At 41.1% G+C, this 25765-nt stretch overlaps 1 protein-coding gene across 1 annotated transcript; it reads right to left on the reverse strand.

Annotated features, from left to right (window-relative positions):
* Positions 1-1251: 1251 nt before the first annotated feature.
* Positions 1252-25154, reverse strand: WEE2 (WEE2 oocyte meiosis inhibiting kinase). The gene is made up of 11 exons (XM_089917305.1): positions 23943-25154; positions 18864-19060; positions 17048-17099; positions 14846-15018; positions 13170-13291; positions 7657-7803; positions 6885-6992; positions 6669-6754; positions 5736-5906; positions 3948-4090; positions 1252-2309 (listed from the first exon to the last, which is right to left on the reverse strand). Exons 1-11 carry the CDS (start codon positions 24294-24296, stop codon positions 2153-2155), a joined length of 1710 nt encoding a protein of 569 aa, XP_089773431.1. The 5' UTR covers positions 24297-25154; the 3' UTR covers positions 1252-2152.
* Positions 25155-25765: the final 611 nt, after the last annotated feature.

The raw sequence follows: 25765 nt of genomic DNA on the forward strand, positions 1-25765 counted from the left end.
AACTCAAGATTGTCTGTTGGCGCCTTAACGTCAGTGTTCATGTTTAAGAAACAGAACTTCATGACTGAGGATGGAGTTTCTCACTGAGGCCAGGGGTCAACTTCCAACTGAAATGGAAAGGAGTAAATTCCGAACCCAGTGAGGATCCAGTCCCTCTCACACTCAGCGTCTGTGCAGCTGCCTGCTCTTTTGGTGACTTCCTGCTACTGTGGAGCCCAGCAGAGAGAAATGGAGAGAAACCAACAGTCTGGCATCGGGTCCATTCAGGTGCTAGAACAATCTTTGAGGAACATGGTAGAGAAGGGGTCGTAGGCCCTAAGAGTAGTTGTCAATGCCTGAGAAGAAAAGTGTAACCACAGAATTGTGGGCTATACATTGCATACTCTTAATAATATACCTGCTTATAAATCGTAAAGTGTGGTTGACCTTGCAGCACTGTCCCGCAAGGGACATGGCTGGTGTCAGGGAGGCAAGAGATAAATTAACTCAGTTTTAAAACCTGAATAATCAACTATACTCCAATATAAAAAATTAAAATTAAAAAAAAATACATAAGAGTACAGGGGAAAAAAAAACCTGAATGAAGACTCATTTTTTAAAATGTCAGTGGGCAATACAGAGCACTATACCCCACTTAATTGCATGGAAGAAATTGCTACTCCAAAACAGAAGAATGATGTGATGATTTGTTCAATGATTTATTCAATTTTATTTTATTTTTTTGCGGTATGCAGGCCTCTCACTGTTGTGGCCTCTCCCGTTGCGGAGCACAGGCTCCAGACGCACAGGCCCAGCGGCCATGGCTCACGGGCCCAGCCGCTCCGCAGCATGTGGGATCCTCCCGGACCAGGGCACGAACCCGTGTCCCCTGCATCGTCAGGCGGACTCCCAGCCACTGCGCCACCAGGGAAGCCCGATTCATTCAATTTTAAAAACTTCTTAATTTGCTTTTAAAAATTAAGGGAAAAGAAGAAAACAAGGCAGCCAAAAAGCCTACAAGCCATGAAGAGGCTAACGTCATCAATATGACACAACTAGGAGTTCTCAAATGCCTTTATGACCAACGTTATTTTGTATCATAGCTTGGCCATTAATAGCTTTTAGGGCCGTGAAGCTGGGCCTTAAAGCCAAGACCTGTTAGTACCAGCCTATTGGATTCTCTCTCCTACTCATGGTTTCCAACATAAATTTCGTATTCTTTGTTAGTTGCATATTTATAAAGACGAGTGCTTTACTCATATTTGGCTTTGGACAAGATAAAAACCTTTATTTACAAACATTCTAGTCCTTTAAAAATATATATACAGAGTAAAGGATTTGGATAAAATAAGTTAAATCACAGGAAGCAAAGCCAACTTCTGTTAAAATCAAGGAGAAATTGGTGACAGCCAAGAATCAAAACCAGTTATAACAGTTACAAGAGGCTCAAAGCAAATAGATTGCGGGACAACAAACCACATCAAATTTCCCCTGAACCCTCTACCCAGTGGCTTTGTTCCACAAGTTCATAGCCAGCTCAGAAATTTGAAGTTATGTAGAGTCTTATTTCTACCCACCTCATATGGTGGTGAAGTCATTAACTTAATAAATACAACATCAGAGAAAGGGGTTGGCTCCATTCAGAGAATGCAGTAGGAAAGCTACTTGCTCAAAGTGGCTGAAAATTCCTTGAGGAATAAATTCATCTAACCTGGGAAATGTTGTTGGAATCCAGGCACACTTTCTTGTAAGCTGTTACCTCAACTCAAAACCAAATTGAATTCCTTTCTGTTTGCCCGGAGAGTCCCTGGGATCCTTGATAGGTAGGTAGGCAGCCTCATAGCCCACAGGCTGCACAAAGGGCTGCTTTCAGTTCAGAGGTCCATGCTTTCCCGTTGCGCACCAACAAATCTGAGAGGTGAATGAACTGTTGACAGGTGGTGTTAGGAATGTAGCAAGAGAGAAGAGAAATGGCTACCAATGATAATACCTATGACCATTGCTGCTAGGAAGTCTTGATAGCTGTAGGATCTTGGCTGAAAATGCTAAATTAGGAGTGGCTTTTGAAATCTTTGGGCACCCAAGGCTGTTAGTTTCTTCCTTTACAAGAGAAAGGTTGACACAGTCGGTATCTATTTGGGGGATAAAAGGTGAGTTGGTGTGAAAGGAGTTCTTACGGGGAAGACTGCCCCCAGGTGAAGCTTGAAGACTTGGCACTCTTTCCTCCCACCAGGCGTTTGGTGCTTCTTGATCCCGTGGGGGTCCCAGAGACCCCAGGGACACTGTGGCATTCCTTGGGGGACTGGGCCTGCTGGGCTTCTTTCAGTTCCCTGGAATTAAAGAGGAAAAATGTACGTTACTTAGTCCTAAATTAGAGATAATATTTATGATCAAAACTGATATAGATATGGCATGGACATATATACACTACCAAACGTAAAATAGATAGCTAGTGGGAAGCAGCCACATAGCACAGGGAGATCAGCTCGGTGCTTTGTGACCACCTAGAGGGGTGGGATAGGGAGGATGGGAGGGAGGGAGACGCAAGAGGGAGGAGATATGGGGATATATGTATGTGTATAGCTGATTCAATTTGTTATAAAGCAGAAACTAACACACCATCGTAAAGCAATTATACTCCAATAAAGATGTTTTTAAAAAAATTAAAATAAAAATTTTCTAAAAAGTGAAAAAAAACTGATAGAGATTTTTCTTTTTATTTCAGTATTTATAGAAACAAGCCTGAATTATACACGGAATAGAAAATTAGCTCCTGTGATTATCTTAAAAAATGGCTACTTCACACATGCCTCGACACACAGCAGGCTTGGCTTACTGAATTCTACTGATTGGGGCATAAATGGTCTTTAAAATTAAAGAAAAATAAGAGAACAACTCTAGAGGCTATATATGAAAGCTCCAGGGGTCCGCGAAGCGCAGCCCATAGGTCAAATCTGGCCTGCCATCTGTTTCTGTAAATAAAGTCTTACTGGAGCTCAGCCAGTCCCATTCATTTGTATATGGTCTATGGCCACTTTCACATCACTCCAGCAGAGTTGAGTCGTTGCAGCTAAGATCATATGGCCCACAAAGGGTGAAATACTATCTTGTTCCTACAGAAAAGTATGCCAACCCCTGGTCTAGACAATTTCAAAAAGCAAAAAATTATTGAGTTGCTTATTAGGAAGGATTACCTGACTAAAGGCTCAGTTAGAGCTTCCACAACTCATTGCCAAGAAATCATTTGGGGGACTTTTCAAACTAATCATTTTAAGATGGGTTGTGCAGCCAAAAGAAACTGGACCTCTAAGTTTATTCTAGACAAGGACCATTTCTCATCTGCTTTTATATTTTCAACAGTTCACAGTATGTAATAATTACTTTAAAATGCCTTCAGAACCGTGCTCAAACATCACTTCCTGACCTTTATAATACCAAGCCCACCCTATCTAATTAATTAATTTGTTAAATGAAGGAATAGGTTAATAAATAAATGCATGCATGAATACAAGTTTACATGCATAAGTAATAGGACTGCTTCCTTTGGCTTGGAAAAATACCTCTTTCTCTAAACATTTGCCAAGACAGAATATCTGCCTGCCCCCAAGATTTAATGGATTTCTAATAGATATCTTCCCACTTTAACTATGGTTATCTTATATCGGGTGATCATCCACCAGTTACTTTAAAACTCCGGTCACTCAGAATCCTGCTAATTTCTTTACCAGTTGTATTTCCTTGTATTCATTTGCATTGACTGGAATTTTCTCTCTCAAGCCGTCTAGTCACGGAGCATCCAGCCCCTTGTTACAAAGGGCCCCATGCTACTAGCCTCCTTGTGGGCAGGGGCCCCTGTGTCATACTGTTGGATTCCACTCGAATCCATAGAGAAGACACATCAGACCAGTCATGTCACTGTGAGTAGTACATCAATAGATTCTTTCTCAACTCCAGCATCCAAAATCTACCTTTCCAGTGTGGCTGTCTTGAACTTTTCCAAGTTCAACTGCTGCTGAAGCTCTTCTGTTTTCCCCAGGGAGGGACAGAGAACTCGACTTTTGGCCAGAGCTGCTGCAGAAGGTCTCTCTGCTGGATCGGGGTGGATCATGTTCTGATGAGGTAGGACCAAAAAGGCGGAAATAGAACCTTCACTGTTGGGAAAAATCTCCCCACCCAAGCCGACTGCAGCCCAGCTTCTGCCGGTGGATTTTGTGAAACTCGCTTCTCCTTTGTGCAAAGGGAAGAAATAAATGAAAACTTAGCTCCACCTGGGACAGGAATATCATCCTTATCTGGTAGCATCAGTCATCCATACCTTTGAGTTGTCCTTAAGTAGCATATTTTAGAGCTGGATGAATGATGAACCAGCTTAACTGCCTTAATTTTAAGCAGGAAGAAACTGAGGTCCTGAGATAGAAAGTGGCTTGTCTAAGTTATTGACAGGCCCAAGACTAAAACTCGGGTTACCCAACTGCTAGTTCAGCTCACTTTCTACCATAATGTGCTCATTTTTCACTTAAAATACTGTCACCATGACAGTATTCCTACAGCATTTATCTTCAGGTAGAGGATGTGTATAGCCTAAAATGACTGGAATACAGTCAAAAATACCTAATATATGGAAATTAGTAGTGTCGAATAATGAAGAAAACACTGACCCTTCCATTTGGGGAGCAACGTTCAGAGCCAGCTCCACCACTTATTATGTAGCCTTGAGCAAATCACGTACCTTTGCTGAAACTCAGTCTCCCTTTCCTATATTTAGGATAGCGATATTCACCTTCTGGGCTATTGTGAGAATTAAATGAATTCACATATGCGTATTACCTAGCACAGGGACAGCGTTGAGGTACTCAGTTAGAATCAACTAAATCTAAGAGCAATTTACACATAGAAATAGGTGATTAGGCTATGAACAGAAGACCACTGTGAGGAAAGGTTTGCCCTCTTTCAGGAAAGCAGAAGTGAGGAAGGACAAGTTTGGAACGAAATTTGAAGTGTTCAGGTAAACTGTGAAACTCAAATTTAATCTCCAAGAGAGTAGATATTTCTAAGGCTCTTTTAGGGATTCTAACCAATCCTGCTCCTTAAGCTATGAAGTAAGTCTTACATATACATTGCTTTTCTAGTATAATTCTAGCTTCTTGACAGTGTAGGTGTTTTTGTACCTCTTTTTGTTTCAACATAATACCTTCCTTTCCTTGTCCCTTCACATACTCAGGTATCATTAAGGACAAGGAACACATAGATTCCTAAATTAACATTACGCCTTTCTTCTGCTCAAATAACTGGTGGGATTGTCAGTTATCCATCAATAAAGTAACTTCTATTTCCTCTATACAAGCAAAATTCAGTTTTTTGAGTAATATCACTGTTACCATTGACTGTAGTTAAAACCCTGATATAGGAGCCTAAGAGCAGATTTGATTTCGGAATTAATCAATTATCGAAAGTGAAATACAAGTCAAGGAACTGCTCTGAGGCTTGGTTTCCTCATCTGCCCACCTCACGGGGTTATTAGGAAGGGTAAATGAAAAATACAATAGGAGTTTTAAACTATAACAAAAGGTTTTCATGATATGCTCTAAGTTTCCTAGAGAACCTTTCAGTCTGTCCTGTTTTTTCTGGGCTTCCTAGTCATGCTTCCTTTCCCTTCTGTCAATGGCACCACCATTTCCCTTTTCCCACCTATTTGCCATTACATTTTTTAAAAAACAGACATTTCTATCCTCTCTTCATTTCATTAGAGACACCACCTTGAGTAGTTGGTGAAATTCTTTGGAGAGCTCCTGAGGAATGTCTGGAAGATTCCCCTCACGGATGTGATGCCACGCAGCCCCATTGGTAGGTAATGACTCTGCTCCCGCAGCCACTGCAATGGTCAATCCCAAGGCAAATATGTCTGCTTTAGGAAGGTGCTGATAATTCTTCAAAACAGAAGACAGGAAGGCCAGTTAGTTCGCCAAGTGAAGGGAGTCTAGACTAAAACACAACTGGTAAGAGAGATTCATTTGAATGCACATGAACTTAAACAGACGCAGTGGGCAAGGTTATATCTGCTGTGGTTAGTGGTCTATCTCTAGGGAAGAGAGGACAGGGCACAAATCCACTTGATTAGCACTGCCCTGCCCCAAAGAGTCTGAGGCAGAACCTCAGTGCCATTTTGCTCTCTCAGGCTCAAAGAGGCTTGAAGCATAGATTGGCTGATCACAGATAGGAAAGACTCCTCTTTTTCTCCCCTGATTATTATCCTGTAGAAACTTATATCCTTCCTCAGCCAGACTCACAGACATCTTAGAAGGTGAGCAATAACTGAAGGTCATTCCAATGACCAAAGCTGGAGGTGCTATCAAAAGGATAGTAGCATGATAAAGATGGGTTCGACCAATAACAGCTTCCTTTCTACTAGGAAATCCGTAAATTTAAGAATTCTAAGAAGTATTAGAAACAGTAAAGGACCTTCACGAAAAACAGTAAAAATTTTGACTAATCCATGTTTGAGCCAGCTTTCCCCACGCTTTTTTTGCAAAAGTTTCTCTCCTATCTTTGGTCTCCATTCTGGATAGAAAAAGGATAATATAAATTTAAATTATAAATATATACTTTTCATTTCCTGCACTGTCAACATTCATTTGAAACTCAAAATGTTCAATGGATTATAAAATACCCTCCATTTCCCTAATCTATACCTCTTGCAAAATCTCATTAGCCAGGAAGCGACTATCTCCCTCTTCCACTTTGGGCTTGCTTATTGATGTCACATGACCCAAGTCACCTAAAAAAAGAAAACAAGAAATCGAGTTCTTTAAAAGCATGTCTTTCTTAAAACTGGAATAAATGGAGTAGTCATCAGCATAAATTTTATAGGATAATATTATACCAATCAGGTTACAAGACAGACTCACCAATTTTATACATCACATTGGCAGAGAGAAACCAATCAGCTTCATTTTCAATCTCTTCTGGGACTACTGGAGAGTCACTTTGCATCTTATGACATATGAAGATGTTACCTGAAAAAATACAGAATTGTCGTTAAGTAATGAATCCTAAACTTTTTCACCCGAGATTCTTTTCTGTAAATAACATTTCAGTCACCCTCCTTTTCTGTGTGCATGTAACAAGACTACCAAGGTTTCTTTTCTTCCATGGAATCTCTCACACTACTTCTGAACAGCTGAGTAATTGATAATACCTATTTCAGTGAAACTTAAACCTCAAACATACTCCATCCTCTGAAGAGGCTGGTGGCCTCAAAACAAAGAAATAATCAAAACCACAAAATAGTAACAACATTTCCTCGCATTTCACATTAATGAGAGCCTAAACCATGCATTTCTGCTCACTTCGATCAGGGCTGAGTTAGAAAGAGTAGAGCACTAGCTGTAAACATTCAGGATGCAGCCAATATGCTGTCACTTATCTATGTGGTAAATTAAACACTTATTTTCATACTTTTGATTCACTATCTGGGAATCTTTACTCTCTGTCCTCTAGGCCCGGGGGGAAATGGTTAAAGCTCTTTAACCGAAATTTGGGCAGGGGAGGCGGAAAGGGAAACTGATGAAAAGGATTCTGCCAGCAAACAGCGTCTTTGACACTTGATAGACACGCAGGCACAGATTCTGACAACAGTGGGAAAAGAACTAAATACGGCCAGGGGAAAGCTGTACTGACTAGGTTTGATGTCCAGGTGCGCCATGCCAGAGTTGTGGATGTACTTAAGCCCAAGGGAAATCTGTAGAAGGATGTCTTTGAGTTTGCACTCTTGGAAATGATTGCCAGACTTTGCGTTTTCAGATATAGCAGCTTGCAAGCTCCCACCTGGGAAAGAAAAACAGAGAGTAGCCCCACAAAATGAGAGAAAAGGTATGAATCTTATAAATGAAAGCATAGTACGTATTCAATAAATTCCTCATGAGTGAACGCAGTCCAGCAAGTATAAACTGCTTCAGTGTCAGTTTGAAACATAAGATCTGATCCCTGTCTATACCATAGACATATTGGAAAGAGGAATTAAGGGCCTTTAAAGAGGAAAAGAAAATGCCATATCCTAGGTATCCAATATGTGGCCCTATTGCTTTGAGTATGCCCCAACTAACATTTTAAAAGTTTTACCTAGTTATTAACCAGAAGGCCAATCAGGCCTAGTCATGTAGCTACTATGGTGTTGATGAATAATTCCATGTTGGTATCAAGGTAGTAATTATAGGCCATTAGTAGTTTTAATGTAATTGGCTTCAAGTTTCATTCCATTAAAATATATATCATGAGGGCTTCCCTCGTGGCGCAGTGGTTGAGAGCCCGCCTGCCGATGCAGGGGACAGGGGTTTGTGACCCGGTCCGGGAAGATCCCACATGCCGCGGAGCAGCTGGGCCCATGAGCCATGGCTGTTGAGCCTGTGCGTCTGGAGCCTGTGCTCCGCAACGGGAGAGGCCACAATGGTGAGAGGCCCACACACCACACACACACACACAATATATATATATATATATATATATATATATATATAATGAAAGAAGAACATGTAATGATTGCTGACCCAAGGAAAATATAAAACCTCCATATACACCTAAACCCTATTTGAGCCACCGTGTTTGTTTATCAACTATTTATCATTGTTATCAATAAAAAGATAAGGCCCCCCAGCTCATCTGACTATCTGATCTTAGATGCTCCTATCCTAAGGTATTAGAATGCTTCTGAACCCTTCGTTTCATTAATTAGCATTTGTTGGCGGCCTCTTCAGTCGAATTAGAGACTCCTGGGACCCCCTGTCAGAAAGCCCACAGCTCCACCCTCCAAGTGTATATGAGAACAGGAGGATCTGAGATGGTAACTGTACTTTTAAGGAAATCGATACTTTAAAGTATCTATGTAAAACTGAATTTAAAGCTTGAGCTGCCATGTTAAAATAAGTTCAGAAAGGAGAATTCAGCCCCTTTCAGAAACACAAAAAGGGCTAAAGTAAAGGTTATTTTTTTCCCCCTGGGAGTCTTCTTAGGAAAGAATTTATGGACTGTCAGAGACATTAATTAGAAAGGAAGAATAAGTAAAGAAAGAGTGCGTTGTGCTTGTTAAAAATGCAGTCACCTCAATACTAAGTTTGCAGATAAGGTTATGAGCTGCGACAAAGCCCCCGGGTCCCCACTAGCCCGGGGGGTTCCTTTAGGACAGGGCCCACAGCTCATTCATCTTCACTGTGCCGAGGTCTGGCATGTAATAAGTATTTTCTGAACTGAATGTCTATTCTGGAAACAGAGGGAAAAGAAAGGCTGAGTCAAGGGCCCTATGAAAGGTATGGAAAGAAAGAAGCATCCTAGGTTACTTAGGATCCACTTAATATGTTCCTTTAGATTATAAGCAGGGGTATTTCTAATCCCCTGAAGAGGTCTGGATATTTAGTAAGGGTAACTAGACCAGTACTAGCAGCACTTTTATTTACTTAGAATCTCTATAGGTCATATTAAAGATAGCCAAGAGGTAATTAGAAGAGTAGAAGTTACTGGAAAGTACTCGTTTATACGACTGTATTAGAATATCCTCATTTTGCTAGAGCTAAAGCTGGTTGTCCACACGCTCTTATAGAAGAGCATAATTAACTGTTCTTTACTAAATAGTATTAACAAGGAAGTATGTGTCTATAGACACAGCAATACTGAATGAACTGTAAACTTAATCCCTCCTAATCTCACCCAGCTGCACTGGAGCCTTAGCTCTGTAACCCAAGGTACCCCCTGGAGTTGGCTCCCGCCAGCATGGTGCCCTAGGAGGAAACAGCCAGTTCCTGGCAGCTCTTTTCAAACCACCTTTGTGAGATGAGTTGCTGAATTCCTTCCTTTAGATAAAATAAAGATACTCACCCTACTTGGCAGGAAAAAAAAAAAAAAACTTAAGAAAAACATATCCATGTTTTCCTGTCTGCTCGTGAGGCCTAACAGATACCGAAACAAATAAATAGCAAATGCCTTCCAACAATGAAATGCAAAAAGCAGGCCAACGACTCAACAGGATATTGTGTTCCTACATTTGTATTCTCACAATCTTGATTTTAAGTTGCCACGAACAACACAAAGCATATTTTTCTGCTGGTAAAGTTGTTCCTTATTTGGTGGAAAAATATAACCAGTATTCATGGTGTTCCACAGAAGACACAGACTTCTGAATGTCACGTCACTTGAGCAAGTATGAGAACCACCATTCTAGGGGAAGATGCCCTGTAAAACTTCCGTGACAGAGACGTCAAAAGAAAATACTGCCTTTAGGGAGAGATTAATCATCCAGTCCTGAATCGGTTAGAATCCTGGTTGTTGCAGAATCAGCCTGCTACCGGAAAACCTTCCGATTTCTGAGGCTGGCCCAGAGGTGGCTTGTAGGGGATCTTGGCTAGGGTGTCAGAGAAGCAGGGAACTTTTGATTAGTTCAGGGTTCAGGAGGGACAGGAGGGGAAATCAGATGACTGTTAGTCTCTAATAGTTAAAATCTAAGTTATCAAAATCATCTAACTTATAATCAGAGTTAACACCATAAGAGTACATGTTCCAGCCGGACTGCTGTGAGAGGCTAGGGGTGAGGGGTAAGGGTGGGCATGGGGAAACAGGGCATAAGGATGAAGAGATGAGAAAGAGGGAGAGGATGCAGTGGGGAGGGAGTGGAAAGAATGAAGCACTGACTACTCTGCTACTTTACATATACTTTGGACTTATTATCCTTTACTTAGAGCCATCAGGCAAAGTCTCAACATGGATTATCCTTAACTACAAACAAGGCATAAGGGCATGCTTTATTTTCCATGATCAGTTCACATATGAAAGGTTCAATGTATGTGAATTACATTTTGCTAAATCACAGTCCCATTTTAATGGGCAAGTGTTGAGTGAAGCTTGTGAACCTCCATGATGAACAAACAATGATTCCCCATAATCTATTCCGTCTAGTCAGACTCACTGCCTGGCTTTCACGGCCCACTGCAGTCTTCCCACCCTTTACCTTGCTGATCTTATTTTCCTCCTGTAGGGTCACCTCAGGCCTGTTAGTCTCCTTACCATCTGCTAGGCCAGACCCTTCCCAGCACGGTGCTCTTAGCCTGCCTGCTGTTCCCCTAACTGGGTGGTCTTCCTTCTCCTTGCCTAAACTCTAGTAATCCTTCTGCAAGGTCTCATTCAAGTCTTACCTCCTTTATGAGATTCTCTCCGGATATGCTAATGACAAGTATTATCAAGTTCTTACTATGTACTGGGACTTGATATTGTGCTAGCATTTGACATATATTGCTGCTAATTTTCAAACTACTCCCTTAGGTAAATATTACTGTCTCTTTACTCATTGAGATTAAATGACAGCCCAGTGATCCTACAACTACTATGTGACAGAGCTGGATTTTGAACCCAGGTCTGCCTGACTTTAAAGCCCAGGCCCATCCCACCACACTGCCTCTTGTTCACATTCCTCCTCTCTGAACGCTTTGTATCCACAGTTGTACCATATGGCTTTGCATCAGATTGTCTCTTTTGTATTCACTTTAACAGAGCAGATGGAACAGAGCTCCTTGAAGATAAGGACTTACTTACCTTATCTCACTCTACAGTATTTCTCACCCTAGAGCTTAATACAGTGTCGAGCCTATAGAAGGTATTGAAATGTTGAAAAGAATTAGAAGATGATTTGTAATAGATCACTTCATCTTATTCTTTTTGAAAATTTGAAACTTTTACATTGCCCCAGTTAAAATTTACATTGCCTGCAGGTTAAAATTAGTTGTGTTTCGCTTTATTAATTTTTTAATTTGATATTCTCTTTGTTAGTAGCTAAATGTCATGGAAATAAAATCAATCTTCTTTATAGAGAGAGGGAAGAGAGAAAAAGAATAGGGAATCTCAGGTTATGATAAGAGGAAATTAAGAAGAGAAGATGATAAGAAAGTCTCAACCTCTCAATCACAAGTATAATGAAAGGGTCCATTTTTTAATCCCAAAGAAACGATCAGAAAAAGGGATCTGGGGTGAGCTTATTAAGGAAAAAAACTCATGAAGTTCACAGGTAAGGCTATGAGAAAATCAGGCTCTAAGGAAACAATAAGGGAAATGCCAAATCATTATTTTATAGGATATGTCTTCTCTACCATTTTCTATGTTTTTAGCAACTCGTAATGTTATTTACTTACCTACTTATAAAATCAATCGTGTATACGGTGATGAAGCTTTATCAGTGATCACTGCCCTCAAAAGCCAGGCTGGACATACATACTCAGGGCTATCCAGTGGTCATCAAACTTACCCAAAGACAGACTGTACTATTAAAGAAGCTCAGGGTGGGTGTACATGTGGTGGGGGGGTTGCCGTTACCCAATATCACTGTGGCTGAAATATGGATTGTAAAATATGGATGCATCCTAAAATGATGGCAAGCTTCTATTCAACTGGTAGCACTTTTCTACTTTACCACGGAACATTTTGATGAAAATGTATTTCCGAGAATAACAATACACAACTACTGTTATGTCACCCCTTAATCATAGATTAGAAATATTAATCATGGATTAGAAATATGTTAATCCAAAGGACCACTCTTTATAATTTAAGTAGCCCAGGAAACAAAAAGGTTTTACTGGTTACGGTGTATATATGGTCCTGAAGGATCTAGGAGAATATATCTGAGGTCACTAAGTTTCAGTCCCAGCACCCCACCCCATGCCCTTCCTCTTCTGAGAATACTTAAAGCTCAAAGGTCAGAAGCAGCAAGAAACATGAACAATCCCCAAACACAGGAATCCACTTCAAAATTAATCAGAAGTTGGCTATATAAGTTTAACACCCTTTCCCCAAAATCGTAGGGACTATGGCTTACATCTTTTAGAATACCTAGTAAATGGTAAAAGGATGATCTACCATTCAAACCACCAGGGTGAAAGTTTTCTCTTTAAGTATTAATTAAAGTGTGAAGGATGTGATAGCTTCTGTGTATTAGCTGTGCCTCAGCTTTGAAAGAAACACATAACAGCATAAGCCTGAAATTCCTTTCCAGCTCAACTCATTTTCTCCAGCTGTCTGTTTCCAAACAAAACAGTAGTACAGACTTTTAGGTATGACTCTAATATACCTGCCATAAACTACAAGAAGGAGGCAGAGATTTTTTTCTGAAGACTTAAAAGTTCATCTCCCTCTCCATAGATATTAGACCACATACTTACCATTGCAGTATTCATTCTGAATGACCATGTGGTCATCTTCTGCCCATGCAGAGTAGTAACGTACCACATGGGGGTGATGCCCAAGCACCGCATGAGCATAAACTTCATGCATAGCCAAATTCCTAAGAGACAGAAAAGCACTGAGAACATTGAATCAAGATAACAGACATACAAAGGCTTTTAAAAGACAAGCTCTGAGGCATTACTAACAACGGCAGAACATTTACTGAGTGTTCACTGCTTGCTTACTATTTTATCACATTTAATGTTTGTAACGCCTCAGTATGATATAGTGGCAAGGATTAAGGCTTTAGCAAATTAAGTGACTGACCCAAAGTCAAGCTGGTGATAGTAGATCTAAGACCAGAACCTTGGTTGTCCTGGACCAAAGTCCATGGTTTTTTGATTGAACATGACATATGTAGAGAGGAATCTTGGGCGGTTATTACCTCAGCAGCAGACCTGCTTTGATTCTTTTTTTAAAAAAATAAATAAATTTATTTATTTATGGCTGTGTTGGGTCTTCATTGTTGTGCACGGGCTTTCTTTAGTTGTGGTGAGCGGGGGCTACTCTTTGTTGCAGTGAGCGGGCTTCTCATTGTCGTGGCTTCTCTTGTTGCGGAGCACGGGCTCTAGGTGCGCGGGCTTCAGTAGTTGTGACACGTGGGCTCATTGGTTATGGTTTGTGGGCTCTAGAGCTCAGGCTCAGTAGTTGTGGTGCACGGGCTTAGTTGCTCCACGGCATGTGGGATCTTCCCAGGCCAGGGCTCGAACATGTGTGCCTGCATTGGCAGGTGGATTCTTAACCACTGCGCCACCAGGGAAGCCCAGAGCTGCTTTGATTCTTATTTTCACTGTTTCACAATCTAAAAACCCTGATGGGCTTAAGAAGAACTGGACTTGATTGTGGATATTGTGATGGGCCCTCTACCTTCCCTATGAAGGCTAAACAATCATTATAGTCAATATTAAACTCAGCCAGTATGACGTAGTCACAGGGACAGTCTTGGGGGCAGATATTCATTATGCAATAGGAAATCCAACACACAAAAAAGCAAAATATAGTACTTGATCAATTTCATTATTCAAATGAAGAATTCCAAAGACTGATGTCAGATTCAGCGTTTTAGTATTATATTCCCCAGAGTTCATAAAAAGCAGTGGTTGAATCTGAAAATATTTGTTTTCCTTGTGGAAAGGAAGAACTTTTGAACATTTAGTTCTGGGAATGAAATTTAAATTTTTGTTACTTTTTCCTTGCTTACAAGGAAGGAGACTTTGAAACTTGACTATTGAATTTATTATTAATGCAAAGTAGAGATAACCAGTGAGTTAATAATAACTTGGTAATATTTCTGATGAACTAAACAGGCACCAGAAGATCATCCATAAATCTATTTGTTAAAAAAAAAAAAACCAGTAAGACCAGTAGTAAAAGCCACAAGAACTACAAAAAACAAAACAAAAACACAACATGATCCCAAATGCTCATGGTATATTTCAGGAAATAACTTATCTCTGATCTTGAAAATTCAGAAAGGTTATGAATGTGAGACAACTTTCAGTGGGTCGGGGGGGGGTGATTAAAAAAAAGTAGCAAATGACATCAGTGCCCTGATTCAAAATGCTTTGGCAAATCCAAGTGTGTATTTCTAGTACATTTTAAAGGTACTCACTCATCTGATGATCCTACCAAAGGTTTCGTGGAACGTTTTATTGCATAAACACATCCATCCAGCCTCTTAATGCACTTGTAGACCGTACCAAATTCCCCAACCCCGATTTTTTCCACCTCCAAGAATTCTTTTTCATAGCGGGAAGCCATGTTGGTTTCTCGTAGAACACATCTCTGAAATATTTCAGTAAAAAAAATAATTCTCCCTAACATATTGTGAGAATAAAATTAAGGCATATTATTCCTAAATTTCTCTAAGTTTTCAAAAAGCCTTTTGAGGCAAATCCATCAATATTCTTGGTAGCAAACGCCTCTGCAACCCTGCCACAATTGCTGACTACCTTCTCTGTGTTCTTTATAACCTGTCATACAACTCTGTACTGACATTTCTCTTTGCTACATTATTACATCTTTTTCTGTATTATTTCCTCTGTCTGGCCATACTCTTCTTCCCTATATGTGCCTAGAGGGGACACCTCACTCACAGCCAGAGCTACTGTCCTTAGCTGAAGGAGCGGGTGGGCTCTTGGAGGAGGATGTTAAACAAAGAGAACACCTCTCTTTGACTCTTGTTTACTTGTCTCACAGTCTGGCTGCTGACGTTTCATCTCAAGTTGAATAAACATACTGTGTTCAGTTTGCTTCCCAAAAAAATCTTAGTCTGGAGAACAAAATTGTCAAATTGATAATTTCAGAATGTGTGCTCAGATAGCAACCACTCCCACTACTGGCCAACTAGCGACATCCCTCATTGCTCTGCTAGTAAATAACTCAAGCAAGTCACTGAACTCCTTTATCGGTTTTCTCATTTGTAAGATGAGGATCATAGCAACTGTGCCTCAGGGTCCTGTCAAACATCACATGAGAATTATATATGTTACAAATATATATATATAAAATTCTCAGTAAATGGTGGCTATGATGACAAAAATATGCAGAGATTTATATGAATCTCAGTCCAAGCTGATTCGTCTCTGTGAACTCATCTTTTCCCAATATCCTCCTTAGCAAGAATTTCTGCCATCCAACTTTAAGTGTTTAAAATATCTTGACTCTTACTAGCTCTTCATTTTCAACATGCAGTCCCAACCAGTCTTCATCAACAAGATCTATAATTTCCCTTGCCCTTAGCCAGTCTCAAGCTCTGTTTCCTCCAAGTCTGGATTTGCTACAGCTACCAGCCCTCTCTCCATCTCCTCTAATAGGAAGATTGCTTTTGCAAAATGATGCTGTAGAATCAGACAAACCTAATTGTTTCCCATGAGGCACCCACACTTTTTTTTTTTAACTATTTTATTTATTTATTTATTTTTAACATCTTTATTGGAGTATAATTGCTTTACAATGGTGTGCTAGTTTCTGCTTTATAACAAAGTGAATCAGTTAGGAACCCACACTTCTGATCAGAGGCCTGAAGGCGCTGGTAGTGCTTACCTGCTACCTTACCAGCCTCATCCCAGACACCAAGTACCACCTTACCATCCATATCACTCCCTCCCCCTCCCCCTTCCCGACCCTCCCCCTCCCACTTACATGCACTGAACATTATAATATCATGAAAACATGCCTATGTTCAAGCATCTTAATGGCAATTTAATATTCCACTGACTTTAAACTACAATTTACTTGGCCATTCTTCTATTATTGGACATTCAGTACTCCCTTTTTTTTTTTTTGCTATTACAGTTAAGGCTGCAACAAACATCTCCGGTGGTAATATTTACAGCATTATTTTCTTAGTTTATATTATCAAATGAGGGATACTAGATCAACATTATAAAAATCAATGGATACTGACACATTTAAGAGCTAAATTTTACGTATAGACCTCTGGCTTTATGCCCTTTTTCTCTGTTTTGTCTTATTCATTTCTGGACCTTAAATATCTTGATTTTTCCCTTCACTTCTTCTGGAGTATATAATTTTTCCCCAGATCAAAGACAGTAGCAGTAGCCTTGAAGAATACTCCAAGGTAATGGTTCAGGAATAGATTTGTTAGACACTGTCTGGTAAGGTAACAACTAGCTAAGAATATAGACCCTGATGAGAGCCCAGATAAATTTAGCTGCAAAACATATTTACTACAAGGTGTGTGGAGGGTTGGAGAGGAGAGAAAGGAGAAAGGAGGGAGTGAGGGAGAAAGAAGGAGACATTAGGATGAAATGACTGTGTTGCGATGGCTGGACCAAAGAACTGTGCTCACCTTGGCAGGCAGCCCTTGTTCTACCTTGCCTTCTCCTGGACCAGCTTCCTCACTTGGGAAAAAAAAAAGTGATATCAGAGTATGATTAGCACTTACTGAGCCTAGTACTATGCTAGGTTTGGGGGCTCTACAAGTAAATAAGACAATTACTTCCCCTCTTCAATCTATATTTGGGCACAGGGATAAACAGAAATTTTCAATACAAGAACTTAGGACAGGATAAAAACAAGATATCAAGGGATACCATAGACAGCACCCAATTCATTATTTGAAGAGTAAAAGCCTTTCCCAAAAAAGAGGACGTGTAAGCTAAGATTCCAAGAATGAGTAGGAACCAGCTAAGACAAAAGAACAGGGTTTTAGGCAAATGGAACAAGGTATGCTGAGATGCGGATCAAGAGAATGCGCAGAACATACCTGAAACTCTAAGGGCTCTTCATCACCAGTATACGTTTCCCCTGCAACACCCGCCTCCCTTAGAACCCGGCCTGTCTTAGGTTCACAAGCCAACTGTAAGTATGGCAGAATGCGCTCTAATCCTGGCTAAGATGTTTTCAATTACTTTTCATTAAGCTGAAGTCTCTGACGGACACCCTCTTTGGCACGAGCAGATGCATCCTGGATCTTTAAGCAAAATTTCAGTTTCTAGATCAGCCAGCTAGGTTCTTCTTCTGGACGAGTACAGGGTAGAAGGGGCAAGTGGAGGACATTACACGCGTGCAAATTAGGTGATGCAGGACACTTGTGAATTACATTTAATACTACATTCTAATACTTTATAAAATAACAACGCCACAGTGAAGAAGAGGGGAAAATACCCTCTCAGCATCACTAAGTTATTGTACTAAAATGTCATCACTTTCAGGGCCAGGAATTCAAATCAGCAGTCTTTTCCTGCTAGCTTCAGTGAGAGGTGAAGCCATTCACTCTGAAGGTTTACAAAGATCCTAAAGAGCTAAAAGCAGTGGCCTAGTAACAAGAATAGACCAGTGTGCTTGTGCTGAAGTTCTGTTTACTTAAGACCCAGGAAATAGTATTGAGAAAAACCTATTCTGGCTACAAGGCTGATTAATATGTAGTCATGGATTCCAAAAGAACACAGCACATTAACTGTTCTACAGGCTTTTAGATTGTTAGCTGTGCGTTTATTTTGCTGAGTACCTCTAAGCATAAATGACCGGCCTGTTTTAGAGGTGCTTCCAGTCTATAAAAAAGCAGCATTCAGGATACGGTAAAGAAATGTCCCTGAGTAATCTGCACTCTCCTTATTTAGGTGATTTCTACCATTCAGTGGCCTTTGTGGAACAGTGCAGCTGGCTTTCCATTTATTAGCACCTCCGAAAGCAGCACTCTCTTTTTCTCTTCAGCCAGCCTTCCATCACCTGCAGAGAAGTTCAAATCCTTGCTCTGTAGCTGTCATCACCAGTCACACCACTAAACTCAAAACAGCAATATACTCTCTGGAACGAGAACTACACCTTCCCCAACTGCTGGACTCGTAGTAACCAGAGGGGAGCCCTTGAGTGCAGTTCCATAGCCCATTCAACTTCCTAATATAAGACAGAGCTATTGCTTACTCTGCCCTGTTCTTTCAAAGAGAAGGCATTTTACGGTACACTTCAGAATGGAAAGGTGTTATGATCTCTGTGACAAAGAAGGTTAAAGCCAGCGCTGACATGTAGAAAGGAGGGAATATATAAACACGATGTCGACTCATTCAGACAGACTTCTTGTTTATTCCTAATGTTTAACACTCCCCCTTCCACTTGGCAATAGTAAGATCAGTTCTCAAAAGTCATAGCAACAGGACACTTACAGGTCGCCTCGGGTTTTCCGCTTGCCATTGGATTTAAGGAATTGTTTCCTATAGGACTCCGGAGTGAAGGGATTAATATTGACCAGAGCCAGTGAGGTCATCGCATCGGTGAAGGGACCAGGTGTGAGCTTCAGATGCTTAGAGCTTCGGGAGGGGAGCTTCCCTGTTGAAGAGATCCCCGGCTGGCTCACCTGGCCCTGAATGAGGATGAGAAGAGGCAAATCAGAATGGAGGTAATTTTTAAAAAATGGTTCTGTATCAGTTAGTTAATTAATATTTGAACCAAAGAAAGCTATTGCTGAAAGATACCCCTTAGAGGGTATCTGGTTCACTGCAAACATTGTAACTGGTCCTCTTATGAAAAATACAGATTCCCAGTCTACCTCTAGATATTTTGATTCCTGGGATCAGCACAGCAATCTGTACTTTTGTTAAGCTCCACCCTCTTCCCCTGGGTGATTCTGATAGTCAGCTCTGAGACCACCAATTCTAGTCCTACCTCCAGCTTTTTAAAGATGACCTTTCAGCTTAGACAAATGAAAATGACTCTAGAAGACCTGGTGCTTATGTTCTCAGACTGTATAGTTAATTTCCCCTCAATTATTCATCCCAATATTTGTTTGGTACCTACTAAGTAGCAGAGGCTGGGTTAGGTGCCGAAGGGACCAGAGGTGAATTCTGGCTCTTAAGGAATGCACAGTCCATTCATCAGCGGTTCATTGATGTTTCAGAAATAATCACTTTCTAAGGGAAAGATTTCATAGGCTATCTAAACATGGAAAAAGAAGTTTCCAAGTCCACTAAAACTGTAGCACAAGTTGAGAAAAGTTCCAGAAAGTGGGGTAAGGAGACTGAAAAGTAATACCCTAAGCCCTTAAGATGCAAGGCTTTGCAGTGGCTACAACTAGCATACCAGTCAATAGGAAAATGTGCAGGGCTTACCACTCCGAGTGGGGTACAGTAAGAGAACATCGGCCTAAAACCTAACCAGAACTAAATCAAACGACAGAGGGGAGAAATCAAAGACAAAGAATTCTGATGAGACGGCAGAATGCTGTAATGACCTAAGTGCCAGGGGCCAGAGGGATAGCTGCGTAATAGATCCTCAAGAGGACAGTAGTAGACACAGGGGCCATGATGTAACCTCATAGTGTAATCATTGTACTGTGAGGCTCTTTGGAAAAGAATTCTGTTTGATATTCTCTGCACATGACTTTCGAGTGTAGAAGCAGAAGCTAGATTACAATATGATTCAGTATATAAAATTGCAATTGAAGAATGTGAGGCTACAAAGAATGGATATTAAACTTACTAATGAATACTCATTATTAGATTAATGATAGAAGCAGAAATAAATACTCATTAAATGATTGATAGAAGCAGAAATGACGGAAGCTATAGAGTACACATAGCAGCCTAACATTTTTTTAAGTGAAGGAAAATTGACACAGTCAAGAGTTTTGCCAAGGGTTTTACATATGTCTTAGAGTTCAGAGGGTCAACAGCCCTGGGGATATTATCAGACAAAGCCATCAATGACAAATAATTTTCCCATAAGTTCATTGTAAGGGTTGAGTATTGGTTCAAAAGAAATAAAACTATACTGTATGATATTTCTCAGTTGTCAATGTGATTCAGGAAATGAATTTAGAATTATAGTAAATATTTATATTATTATATTAAATTAAATTAAATTAAATATAAATAAATATAAATTATTTAATATTATTTAATTATTTAATTTAATATTATTTAATTTATTATATTTAATAAATATTATTAAATATAAATATTTATATTATTATATTAAATTAAATTATAGTAAATCATTTTCTGAAACAGTTTTCTTGTGATGGTGATTATCATATGGAAAATAAAATGCATCTGTCACATATGAAGCAGTGGGGCATCCACACCGGGATCCACACCTGGTATGTTTCACATAGTTCCAGTTGCTACAGTTCAAGGACAACAAAGAGGCCTAGAAACTTTTCAGATAAAAGTAAGGAAAAGTATTCCTATCAAGGAAGACTATCAGAATTCCTAGTCTGGAAATATGAGGGCTGATAGATTTTGGGAATTCCACTTACAATATAGCAAATGATGTTATGTTAATATGGATTTTATTGCCAAAAGGATAGAATTATGAGTAATCCTTTTGAAATCTAAAAGAACACAGCTTGCAACAAGGTTTATGAAAGTGAGTTCTGCCTAGAAGTAAAGTAGACTGAAAATTTCTGGAAAGATGGCCAGGTTGAGGGTATAAGCGTGTTGCAGAGAGCGTAGCTACTTCCATATAACTAACAGCTCTTACTACAGATGGTTAAGAGAAAGGAAATTTGGGGAATAGCTCCTTGACTTCTGAAGATGGTGAGAGGAGAAGGAGGCAACCTCCCACTAAGACACAACATCACAGGGACCGGGAAAGGCTTTAAAGGTCCAGCTGGTACAATTAGTTCCCTGATGCTTGAATCCCTGGTACAGTGTTTTTCTACCAAGTGGTCATCAAAGAGCGTTGAATGCCTTTAGCCACAGGGACCTTACTACCTCCTAAGGAAGCTCTTCTATCTCTAGATAATTGTGCTAGGAAGTCCTTAGGGGGACCTGAAGTCGTTTCCCATGATTTCTGGTCCTATCCCCTGGGCAAGGCTGAACTAAGCCAATCCTCCTTTCCTCTGCATTCCTGTCTTTAGCACAACATTATGAATTATCATCCCCCTGGCCTCTCTCCTCTGACCTTGATCCAAACTATATTTTTTGTAAAGTGTGTACTTTCCCAGTTGCATTTCGAGTTTCCCTCCCAAATGTTGTTTTCTTTCTGTCCCTCAAATCTTGGCACCTCTAGGGTCCCTAACTTGGACCACTCCTCTTCTTACTCTGGCACACAGGCTATGTAAACTTATACACACCCATGGCTTCAACAACTTCCTAAATGCTGATGATCTCCAAATACAGATCTCCAGCTTAGGTGGTTTTCCTGCATTGCAGAACCACTTATCCAACGATTTACACCACATCTCTTTCTCCAAACCTGTACATCCTCTAAGGTCACCTACCTTGATTCAAGGTACCATCTACTCTGTCAAACAAGCAGGAAGCCTCACAACACCCTAGGTCCCTCCTTTTCCCTCAACCCCTACATCAAGTCAGTTAGCCATTCCTAAGCATCTCTCAACTCATCACTGTCTACCACTATCCAAGTTCAGTCCCTTCTTTTTTCTCAGTAGATCTATTATGAATACTGCCCTGCCCGCATGGTCTCTCCCACTCCATTCCATCCCTCACATGAAGGTCACGATTTTTCAAAACTGCCTCTGACCAAAACCATTTAATGGTTCTCTCAACACTTTCAGGATAAAATCTCAGTGTAGCAGCTACCTACCTACTCTGGCCTCACTGCCAGACCCCTGCCACTCTGAATAACAAGCGATTTTCCAGGTGTAGCGTGATCATTCCCCTCCATAGCTTGGTAGATGCTTTTCCCTCAGCCTCGAGCTCTCACTCCCTTCTTTTCCTAGCAAACTGCGAATCATCCTGTAAGACTGCTCTCAAACATTACTTCCTCTGGAAAGGTGGCTTGGATATCTCGAAACTTAATTCCCCACTTTTTCTCATCATGCTCTACAAGTCCTCTAGCACACCTGATCTGAACTTTATTTACCGTTGTTGTTTACCTTTACTCATTCTGTAGGCACTTTTTGAGGTAGTGAAGGGTTTGCCAGCAGAAGGTCTGCTAGCATATCAAGGTGTTCAGTTAAGTTTTCAATGAGTGGATGAAATACACGTACCGTGCCGTGTCTTCTCCTGCTTACTCTGGTTCTGAACTACATGCTCCTAGCCCACTCTCCCCACAATTTCCATGTATGAAAACCATACCAACTTTCATTGCCCTTCACATGCTTCCTTCACCTTCATTTCTTTCCTGACTGCCCACTGAGAAGCGGTCCACCCAGAGAACTCTGACCACTCTTGAATCACCTATCACATAGTATCCGTAGGCACATCTCCCCTGCCAGAGACTGCCTCATGCTCCCAGCCCACAGTGGGTTCTCAGAAAATAAATGGTTAATTGATTGGTTATTGGGACCATTGAAAAACCCACAGGCAGACGCATGAGCGTATTAAAGCAGTTTGTCTACCATTCAAACGAGAAGCTTAGTGTTTGCTGCTAGTTGTGGTGCCCATACTCAGCAGGTACAAAAGAGACCTGCTGAGTGACTGCGCTGCCGTCAGAAGCACAGATGTTATTCTGATGATTTAAGCACCTCAAGCTGAGGCCGCGGGAGCTGATTCCAGGCCTAAGGCTCACACACCACAGCACCGGTCTATTAGAGGAAACCCTGCCCCAGTCCCGGCTTTAATAACATGAATGACATAACAGGAGCTCAATCACAGCAAGGATAAAGGAACATGCTTACTTGGGACCTTTACCTATTTGCCATCCTCAGCTTATAAAGGAGTATCAACCAGTTACCTCTGTGTTCACATATAAGAGCCTGTACCTCACTAGACCAAGGAAGGGAGAGGACTTCTTTCTGGAAAGAGCAGCAGCAAAGAGATAAAAAATATGTTAAATAGTGAATGTGAACATTCTTATATTAGGAAATATTAGTAAATAATCACAGAAGAATAGAGCCAGTTGGCGTAATGGCAGGAACAGTAGACCAGGCCCCAAAGAGCATGTTTCTCAGTCCTTTCTCTGCCGTTGGCTGAGCTACAGGCCACTTTCTCTCCTGAGACCTTGGTTTTCTCATAGGTAGAGTACAGGTCAGGCTGTAGATCTCAATATTTTTTCCAGTTCCAATATTCTTTCACTAGGGACTTTTTCCCCACTGAAGATTTATCTGTGGCCTACACCAATGGTTTTAAGAAGACAGCTGGCAAGACACTTAATTCTGTTTTCTGGTAACTTTAAACTCTTCTTCATTTTCACCAGGAAATACGTAACTGAAGATAGATACAGCCTGTGAAACAGATCTGTCACACATACATAGGACTGGGCCCTCGTTTTCCGTCCGCCGAACTGAAGGAACACAGACCTCAGCGGCCTGGCTCCCTCCTCCCCAGCGATGGACTTACTTTGGGAGTGAAGGGGCTCTCGCAGCGTGGCGGCTTGCCCTTGTCTGGCGGGGCTGGGGTTTCAGGACGTGTGAGAGAGTGTGACACTGGAGTTCTCAGACCCTGACCTGGACTCGCTTGGCCTTTTTCCTGAAATGTGTTGAGGTCACGTACGTCACTAAGGGGAGTTCTGACAGGTGTAAGCTCTGCTGCCTGAACAGATCCTGAATCCTGAGCTCCAGGCTTCTCGGGGGTTTGGCTCTGGGGCTCCTTGCTCTCTTGTGCTTCCTTCTGCCCTTCGTTCTCATGCTCTTCCTCACAAGAGGAAAAGTTTAATTTCTGCTTCAGTTCTTTGTCCTCATCGTTGTCACCCATCTCAGCCAAAGAGCTTTAGAACCTAGGCAAGGAGACCTCTCAGCAGGAAACACTACAGAGCTGCAGAAATAAGGAGGAGAAAAGAAAGTAACCTGGCAAGTTCCCTAACTCTAGCCCGGCTTTCCTTCTGCCAACTAACAGCTACATGGAGACACACCCTTGGTTTACTCACTTAAGTACCACGTATCTGTGTGATCTCAGCTTCTCCTTATTTCCATTCTGATTAAAGAAGGCTCCAGTAACTCTTTGAGCAATTAAATCCAATTATGTATAGAATGCTTCTGGATGTCCCACAGTCTCCCTGAACCCATGTGCAACAAATTACTAGGGAAACAGTTGGATTCTTTAATGTAGCATGGCTTTAAAAATACATATTCGCCCACTGGGAACGAGCTCATTATTGGAAAGAAATTATTTTCACTCTTTTACACCTACCATTTAGAAATATCACCGTCTCCTCTCCCCCAGTTCCCACCTACTCAGTGGCTAGCAGCAGTTCCTTAGAACTCAGTATCACCTGGGTATCATAATGATCCTTAAACAGCCGCTAACATATCTTGGCGGGAGTTCATCTCCCTAATAGAGACACACCTGAGATCTCTGCCAGACACACCTGTCCTAATTCAGGAACCTCCACACCCTCCGCCCACCCCCAGGTATTAGCAGTTAAAGCTTTTAGGGAACCGGACACATTTTCACACTGAAAAAATGAAAGGTAGAAAGATCAGCAAACAGAGAAGCAGATATATGTATCACTTGAAAATAGCAATTACTTGGGCCCCAGACACCTTATTTTGTAAAATATGTTTTCTTACTGTTTAGATATCTTTAACATACATTATTCAATTTCTTTCTCAGAGAGGCCCCTATGGAGAGGGGAAAAAAAAAAAGCTCTCTGAAGAAAAAAAAAGGCCACCAATATCACTTTGTAGGAGAAACCATGTGAAAGGCACTACATGAAAAAGGAAAATGATGTACATGAGCCCCCAGTGCCCTCAGGGGTGACTCTGGAGGGACTGGACATGAGGAATTATTTACATGACAAACGTGGACCCAAAGAGAGGTGCTAAGGATGAGTTTGGTCTTGACTGAAACAAATTCAACGTCCCTTCTCATGATAGTCTTTGGTTACCCATTGCCTGTCACCCATCTTGCACCTTCTCTCTCTTCACCAATCCCTCCGCCCCTTTCTTTTTTCTCCCTCCTTTCCCATTTCCCACCTGAACTCATGAGAAGGTTAATCCAAGTGAAGAGTAACTGGGGTGGGGGTGACTGTGAAAGTGTTTCTGCAGCTAAACGCCTTCTCACGCCCCAGCTTTTTGTAGATGCGCACACCCCCCAATCATTCCTTTGTCCTTCCCCAGTCCCTCTGGCCACGCAAACTTTCCAAATCACTCAACAGGGTAGCTCACTTCTTACCTTTGTCAGACACTTGGCATCCCACAGGGGCCAAGGAAAATAGAGTCATC

Source organism: Delphinapterus leucas, chromosome 9 (assembly GCF_059928025.1).
Source record: "Delphinapterus leucas isolate spDelLeu-1000000601 "Yukka" chromosome 9, BTC_Dleu_Yukka2, whole genome shotgun sequence".
NCBI lineage: Eukaryota > Metazoa > Chordata > Mammalia > Artiodactyla > Monodontidae > Delphinapterus > Delphinapterus leucas.

Bases quoted from the DNA above. Each gene is read 5' to 3' on its own strand.
- WEE2 (XM_089917305.1), bottom strand. From the start codon at position 24,296: ATGGGTGACAACGATGAGGACAAAGAACTGAAGCAGAAATTAAACTTT. The intron at 19,061-23,942 runs GTAAGTCCATCG...ATCCTCATTCAG, and splicing joins AGAGCCCCTTCACTCCCAAA to GGCCAGGTGAGCCAGCCGGG. The intron at 4,091-5,735 runs GTGGTGTCTCTA...CTACCTCATCAG, and splicing joins AATTTCACCAACTACTCAAG to AACATGATCCACCCCGATCC.